We start from the raw sequence: 8,521 nt of genomic DNA, 5'->3' as shown, positions 1-8,521 counted from the left end.
ATCTTAAGCTTTGTATTCCCAGTTTGATCCTTGTCAATCAAAACTGTTCCCTCCAGTATTTCCCACCTCAGTGCTCAGCTCCAAAACTGGGAGTCATCTTTGCTTCTCCTCTTTCCTTCATCACGCACAGCCAATTCCTATTGGTTTTATCTCCCAAATATCCAGTTATCTCCACACTTCTGCCACCATCTTGGTCCATGCCCCATCTTCTCTAGCCCAAATGACTACATCAACCTAAATCCTTCCACTTTTACATCCCTCCAATCCAGTCTTCTCAAAGCAGGCTGAGGACTCTTCAAACAAAGAAAGTCAGATGTTGTTCCCAGGCTTGACTTCCTTTAAAATAAATCCAAAAAGCCCTCCCAAGGTGTGCAGGACTCTTTGCTGTCTGGCCCTTGCCAGCATCTTTGACCCCATCTCCAACCTCTTTCTTCTGACTTCCTCTGGTCCAGCCTCATGGACCTGTTCTTCAAACACACCAGGCATTTAAAGAAAAAAAGAATTTAAATCATCTTGGATGCCCCCATACTAGACATTTTATACTTACTATTTCCTCTCTCTGGACAGTCCTTTCTCCAGACCTGTGTTGTTTCATACGGTAGCCACTAGCTACATGTGGCTATTTAAATTTAAACTAATTAAAATGAAGTAAAAGTAAATTAAAAATTCAGTTCTTAAGTCACACCAGCCATATCTCAAACGTTCAATAGCCTAAAGTGGCTAGTGGATAATTGGACAGCACAGATATAGGACATTTCATATATATGGAACATTCTACTGGATGACCCTCAGAATCTAGAGGTTGTATGTCTGGGTCCTTCTTAATTCTGAGAGGTCAGGTAAATGTCTTCTTTTCAGAGAGGCCTTCCCTGACCACCTGGTCTAATGTTGACTCTCCTGGTCCCCACTCATCCCCCATTACATTCTTCTGGTTGGTTTTCATTAGAACAATGATTGCTATTCATTTCTCTTTACATTTGTATACATTCATTTTTTAAAATCTCTCCACTTTGACTGTAAGCTCCACTGACAACAGGCACCTTAACTGCTTTATTTAGTACCATATTCCCAGGACCTAACACAGTGCCTGGCACACAGTGGGGGCTCAATAAATAAATGCTGTGTGTGCCAGGCACTGTGTCTGGTATTGGAAGCACAGCAGGGGTCCATGGGACAGGGAGAATCCAATCCTGAACATGCATGCCATTTTGTGACTGTGTGACCTTGTGCAAATTACCCGCCTCAGTTTCCCCAGCTGTCAAGTAGAAAAAGTAACAGTTCATCTCTCATTGCACAGTTGAAGAATTCAAGATGATCCTGCATTTCAAACCATACAGCACAGCAGGTAGCACAGAGAGCACTCAGTCAGTGGGCAATGTTATTATTAATTATTAGCTACAGCAGGAGGTCCCTCCGCCTCCCCATCTAGCTTCCCCAACTACAGGGCAAGCAGTGGGATTAGCCCAGTGGTTTTCAGTTTGGGACAGAAGTTATTGGTGAGCACAGGATCATTTTAGGTGGTAGAGAGATGAGATATAAGTAACATTAAATCGCACACTCAGACGCTGAGTCAGCATCCAGTTCTCGTTTAATCCTGATTTTGTCAAGGATAAAGTCTCAGGTGGTGCTAATACGGTTTTAACACCTCCCCAATCCTCACTGAGCTCACTTTTTAAAGCCAAGAGGACACAGAAGCCTCATCAGGCCACCTAACATTTATCATGTTGAAACATCTGCAAAAGCTGTTTTAGGAAGATCAAAAATGATCAAGTATCAGCAATTTCAGGTGGTCCAACCCAATAAACATATTATTTTCTCTTCATTGTGCAGGATTTATTTCCTTCCTCACCTTTTATTTATGACAAAGAATTCTGTTCTCTATTCAGGACAGTAATATAAACTTGAACACGCTTTTGTTTGAGTAAAAAAAAAAAAAAGCTAACTTTAAGCAAATGATTAGGTCAAAAGTTATACAAATGGTTTTCAGAGCCTCAAGTCCAGGATATGGAGGACAGGGCGGACAACCTTGATTAGGATTCTGACTCAGGCATTGCTGGTGTCATTGGAGCAGGAGCCTTCTGTCTTTGAGTCCTAGGTTTCTCTGCCGTGAAATTGGAGTAATTACAGTGCACCTACCTCGCCAGGTTGTTGAGGACTCCACAAGGCGTAGCATGTGGATCTCCTAGCCTAGGGTGTGGCACTCAGGAGAGGCACGGGCATGAATCCAGGGAGTGTCGCCAGAGGAGAGAAGCCACCCCACCTTCAGGCCAAGGATGGTGCCAGGTGCCAGGCACCCACAGACCCCTCCTTTTTCAGGTCTTGGCTCAAGGGTCAAGCCCTTTGGGAAGGCCTCTGGTCGGGGAGCCGCCATTACATCTCTAGGCCCCTGGCTTGGCTCCTTGAAGTCTTCACCTCATGTCAAGATAATTATTAACTAATTATTTGGATAATTGTTTGAATAACATCTGCGTCTGTCCCCGCTAGACTCCAGGTGCTGAGAGCAGGGACTGTGTCTCTGCTTGTACAGCACCCAGCACAGTGGCCGGTGTTTAACAGCTGTTTGTTGAATGACTAAATTATGCATGAATGGAGTTTCCAGAGAAACTGCTTACAATGGCAGGGAAAGATGGGAAAGATCCATAGGGATCTTAAGGACTACCAATTTGCAGCAAAGTCACATAGGTTTGGGGTCAACCCAAGGATGAAAAGAAGAACAATCTGGAAGGTTCTGGAAGGGACTGAGTATGAAGACAGAATACTAGAGGCCGGGCTTGGTGGCTCATGCCTGTAATCCCAGCACTTTGGGAGGCTGAGGCAGGCCACTTGAGGTCAGAAGTTCGAGACCAGCCTAACCAACAGGGCGAAACCCCGTCTCGGCTGAAAATACAAAAATTAGTTGGGCATGGTGGCGGGCGCCTGTAATCCAGCTACTCGGGAAGCTGAGGCAGGAGAATCGCTTCAACCCGGGAGGTGGAGGTTTCAGTAAGCCGAGATCGTGCTACTGCATTCCAGCCTGGGCGATAGAGCAAGGTTCTGTCTCAAAAAAAAAAAAAAAAAGAAAGAAAAGAAAAAAGAAAAGAAAAGAAAAAAGACTACTACTAATAAAGTAATAACGGCTAAGTGACTAACTTTCAAGTCCCTTCTATCTGCGACATATTGCATATTCGACGCATCACCTCGTTTCAATATTCACAATGACCTTCTCTGGTAAGCACTTACAGATTGAGCCCATTTTCCAGATGAAGACAATTTAGGCACAAAGCAGCTGCTAGGCTACTGGCTCAAAGCGGCAGCGTCAGGACACGAACCCGTGTCCTTCAGCTTTCCAGAGAGGACAGGAAGCCTTGAACGGGGGAAGAGGCTGCTGAGAGGGTATTTTGGGAGGTGAGGGGTCTGGGGTCAGAGGGCCGACCTCAGCCGGGAAACCAGGTCACCCAGGGACAGGCAGGTAGAGCTCTGGGCTGTCCCCACGGGACCCGAGTCCGAGTGGGTGGGGGGCGGAGCTTGCGGCTTCCACGCCCCCTCCCCCTTCGGCCTGACCCCTCCTACCATTGTCCCGAGTGGCCGCCGCGCCTCCACCCCCGCGCATTCTTACCTCCTGACAAAGCCACGGTCAGGGAGGCGATCACTAGGGCCAGGGGCCACATGGCTCCGGGATCGGGAGGGCAGGGTGGGCGGGGCCTGAGGAGAAGGTGAAGGGGGTGTCGAGGGCGTGCCCGGAACCTCCGCGTCTGAAACCTCTCGGCTTCTAAATCTCTCCTCCCCTCATTCACTCTTGACAGCTCTGACCCTGGAATCTGCCCCCCACCCCCAATTGCATCCTTGGAAGGGGTGCAGTAGCGAGGTGGGAGGAGCAGTGTGCAACCCCCTGGGGCTCCGGCGTGCAGCCCCTCACCCCGGGAAGCCGTCCCTTCCCCCCTGCCCTCTGGCGAGCTGGGTAGTCCGTGCACTCTCGCCCTTTTCCTTCCATTCTACCCCTCTAGGTCTGTCCCCACGCTTGGTATTAGCCCAAGTTCTTATCTGTCCGCTCCCTTCGCCTCTCTCCGTCTCTGCAGGTTTCTCTCTAGATCTGAGACTCTAGCTTCACTCTCCCTCTCCCTGACTCAGCTGCCCTTCTGCTTTCCCCATCCCTTCTATCCCCTCCTCTCTCCCCTTCCTGCCCTCCTCCGCTCCCCGCCCCCGCCCCAGGCAGACCCTACCTGAGTGAGGGGCCCGCCAGGAGTGTCAGCCGCCAGCTGCCTAGAACTTCAGCCCCGACCCATGGCTTTTAACCCCTGAACTCCCTCCCCCAGCTCACTCAGCATTTCCTGGTCCCCGGCCTCCCCCTCTCCACCCCCAGTGGCTCAGCGGGCTGTCTCCAGGCACCCCCCAGCCTGGGCTTGGCCCTCTGCTTGGGGCGGAGCTTCCAGGACGTGCTGGGACCTAGATCTGACCCCGCCCAAGCCGGAGTTGAACCCACTGTGAACTTTCAGGCACCAGGACCCAACAAGGGTAAGGGGAAATTCCATTTCCTTCCCCCTGCCCCACCGAGTTCCATGCCCATCCCTAACTTCAACCCATTCTGCACCCAGTTTTCTAACCTCTTCTCCAACCCCATTCATAATTCCTAATACGCAGTCAGCCCCCAGAAGGCCATGTTCTACCGGATTCCCACTTCCCTATCCATCCCTAACCATACCCGGTACTCCAGCCTGTTCCTCAACCCCAGTCCCATCTGCAACCTCATCTCAGGTTTAGCTCTCAACACATCTAGGTTCCAATTCCCAGTCTCATCTCAACCCTTTTTCTTTTGAAAGACACAAGGACACCTACAATTATCCTATCATCATGCCTCCCTGCTCCTACCAACCGTGGGACACAAGAAGAAAATCATCAGCTGGGTGGATAGAAAGTCAACTGCCCTTGGATTTGGATGGGGGCAGAGATAGGACCTGAGAAAGCAACATTTTCCAGAAATGGCCTTTTAGGAGCAGAGCTGGAGGGGGTTAGGGAGTCACGGGACGTAGGTGGAGAGGAAAAAGCTGGAGTCGGAAAACTCTGAAGATGTAGATTGGGGGTGGGGGAGAGGAAGGAGGAAGGGGTGGTGTTTTGGGAATGAGTAGGTGTCTCCAGGAACTATGACTGGGTGGAGCCCTGAGTTAATCCTAGGGGGTGGAGGGCACAGGATTAGGGATTAAGAAGGACTGAGGTGGGGTCAGAGTTTGGAAGAAAGCCAGGGATGTGGACCAGATGAAGTCTGCAAAGAGTGAGAGAGTGGAGGTGTCACAATGAGGATAAGGAATAGAGATAGCTGGGGCAAGGGCTCACATGGAAACTCATACAGTCCTTGTTGATGGAGTTCAGGTTTGGATGTGGAGATCAAATCTAGTGTCAAAGGGTAACTTTTAAAACGTGGTCTTACCATGACTCTCTGACATATATGAAATGAACATATGTCAAAGATTGTATCTTGACTCATTAATAAATGGCAGAGCCAGTAAGAGAGCCATATGCACACAGACAACAAGGAATGCTGAAATGCATTTACAAATAGATGCAAAACTGGCTATTCCACCCTGGGAGGAGGAGGGAAATCCATTATACTTCCACCTGGCAAAATTCATTTAAACAGTTATGGACAAGAATTATTTGCATTGCTCTCAGATATCTACAATTTAGAGCCATAAAGTAGTTCAAAGACAGTAAAGGGTACAGAGACCTCATAAAATCAGATAACCCATTTAACTTTGCATTGGGGACACCTCAATGTCCAATGTTGGGTCCATTTCAAAGTCTTTTGCTGAGAAGAAAAATATGGCTTAATATAGGAAATGAGTAGAGTTTGTGGTTAGGTTAAGGATGGGCCTGATGACAGCATTGGGAATGCCATGAGTTTGGGGAGGTGAATGAAAATTGGATGAGGATGGGTATAGAGTTGGATGTGGTAGTTGTGTTGGTTTTGGGATAGGATTAGATTGTAAGATGGGAGGTATCTAGGGATAATTTGGTGATGGGGTACTGTTGGGTTGGGGCTGAAGATGGAACCAAGATTGAGGTTTTGGATGGGGAAATGTTGCGATGTGGCTGATCTGGGGTTGTGGGTTGACATTGGTGATGAGGACTAGCCATGAGGTTGAGTGTCTATGATGCAGTAGGTTTTGGGGGATGAGCTGGGTCATACCCCACCTCTCAAGGTGGAAGAAAAGTCATCGTCTTTCTCCACCCTGGACTTCTCCCACCTCACAGGGTGGAGTCTGAGTTCACTTTTTGAGTGGATTTGTGTTCAGGTGGTGTGGCTGGAGGGAGGATGCCAGGTTAAATGAGGCAACCAGCTTGTGTGGGAAATCAGGGTACCTGTGCCCTCTTGTGACCTGGGTCCATGCTTCCAGGGAAGCCTTTCTCACCTGAGAAGGGCTGGAGCCTGGAGTGAGGGTGGTTGGCCTTGTCATTTGCTGAGGGGTGAGTGCCAGGTCAAATTGATGTTAGGGGTTATGATTGGCCGAACACGGGATGGGTAGCTCTGGTCGAAGTGAGGTCATGGGCCCACCAAGGGCTGGGCAACTTCCACCCCCTCACTTGATGAACAAACCCACGGCTGAAAGTCACACACAAACTGGACCAAATCCAAGTGCACTTCTGTCACAAGTGCAGGTCTTTCCTCCACCACAGAGAGTTGGGCTGGAGAAAGAAGAAAGGATCTGAAAAAGATATGGTGTTCCTAGTGGTTCTGACCTCAGACTCTGGAGCTAGACTTCCTGAGTTCACGTGATGTGACCGCTCTGTGCCTCAGCATCCCCATTTGTAAAATGGCACAATCAATAGCACCTGCCTTATGGAGAAAGGTTAAATGGATTAATACATGAAAATGCTTCGAAGAGAGTGTGGCATAGACCAAGGGCCACAATGCTCTTGTTAAATAAGTAAAGCTTAAGATGGAGGCATCCGACGGTTCCGGGAGGCCCCTCCCTAACTTGGCTTCAAAATGGGATTCTTTGTCAAGCAGGAACTGGAACTTCTGGTTGGAAGTGCTAGCTGGGATGAGAAAGTAGGCCCCACACCCAGGCCCAGAGGAGGGGCCCCAACGCAAACATGAAGGGAGGGGAAGACCGAGAGACACAAAGGGCTAAATACACAGAAACAGAAGGATGGGGCAGGTGGGAGAGGACAGAGAAAATGCAGAGAAGGACAGAGGCACAGAGGTAAAAAGAGAGAGATGCCCAGTGAGAAGCAGAATCTTGGTGAGAAAGAGGCACAGAGAGTTGAGAAACATGGATTCTTCTTTAGAGCTGGATCCATGTTATTCAGGATGTGGCTCCAGTCATCATGCATCCCATGCATCAACAACACATCACTTTCATCCATCAGAATAGCAAAAATTAGAAAGGTCAGTCTTGCCACCTACCTGCGTGCCTACATCCTCTGTCTCCTCTCCCATTTCTCTAGGTGAACAGTCTGCACCTGCAACTAAGATAGACGCCTCCACTGGTGCTGGTATCCTGTTCTCCTCTTGCCTTCTGGAGGGCATTGCTCCAGCCAGCAGTTCTCTGTTCTCTTTCCTGCAACATATTTTTCTTCTTCTCCAAGGAGCAGCCCCACTAGCATGCAAATATACTACAGTTTCTCCCATCTCTCATTAAAATTTGAAAACCAACCAACAAAAACTTTCTCCCCACTCTCATGTTCTCCTTCAGCTCCTGGCCCGTTTTCTGCTCCATACAACTGTAATCCTTCCCTAAAAAGCTGGCTAAGCTCACTGCCTGCAATTCCTGTCCTCCCATCCTCCCTGGAGCCCACACTATGAAGGCTTTCTCTCCCGCTGCTGCACCAACCATGCCCCATTTTAGGACAACAGTGACCTCCATGGTGCTGAATCCAAGGGCCATCTCTTCAGGGTTTATCTTACTTGAGTTATCAGCAGCATTTAACAAGTGGACTACTCCCTGTTTCTTTCCTTGGCTTCTGGGACACTATACTCTCCTGGTTTTCCTCATCACTCACTGGTTGATTCTCATCCGTGTCTGGAGATGTTTCTTCCTGTCTCCCCAATCTCTACATGGTGGAGCACCTCAGGCTTCGGTCCTTGGCCTTCTTCTCTCCTCTGTCTATATTCACTCCCTTGGTGATCTCATCTGGTCTCGTGGCTTTAAATACCATCTACATGCTGACGACTCCCAAATTTATATCTCCAGCCAGGTCTGACTCTCAAACTCTCCACTTAACATCCAGCTGCCTACTCAACATCTCCATGTTCAAAACCAACTGCTGTTCTCTGCCCTTCCCATGTTCCAAACATACTTCTCTTGTGGTCTTGGGTTTCTCAGTGGATGTTCACACCATCTTTTTCATTACCTGGTCAATACTTTAGTCTCACCCTTGAATCCCTTTTCTCACACCATACATACATTTTGTTACCAAATTCCATCAGTTCTACCTTCAGGGTGGATCCAGAATCTGACCATTTCTTACCACCTTCCATCCTTGCTACCCTGGGCCCACCCAGCCTGCATCATCTCTCACTTGGATTACTGTGAGTTTCCTATCT

General features: G+C 48.7%; 1 protein-coding gene across 2 annotated transcripts in view; it reads right to left on the bottom strand.

Annotated features, from left to right (window-relative positions):
* The window catches only part of KLK13 (kallikrein-related peptidase 13), a 9,205-nt gene extending 5,526 nt beyond the window's left edge, over positions 1-3,679 (bottom strand). Inside the window, exon 1 of one of the 2 annotated variants that reach the window (XM_011965926.1) lies at positions 3,596-3,679. In XM_011965926.1, coding sequence (XP_011821316.1) covers positions 3,596-3,647 — 52 coding nt within the window. In that variant the 5' untranslated portion in view covers positions 3,648-3,679. The remainder of the gene's footprint in view (positions 1-3,595) is intronic. The other variant, XM_011965927.1, reaches the window with a different exon arrangement.
* Positions 3,680-8,521: the final 4,842 nt, after the last annotated feature.

This window comes from Mandrillus leucophaeus, unplaced genomic scaffold (assembly GCF_000951045.1).
Source record: "Mandrillus leucophaeus isolate KB7577 unplaced genomic scaffold, Mleu.le_1.0 Scaffold74, whole genome shotgun sequence".
Lineage (NCBI taxonomy): Eukaryota > Metazoa > Chordata > Mammalia > Primates > Cercopithecidae > Mandrillus > Mandrillus leucophaeus.
Note: the sequence above shows the minus strand (reverse complement) of the source record. Positions and strands in the feature narration are given on the sequence as shown.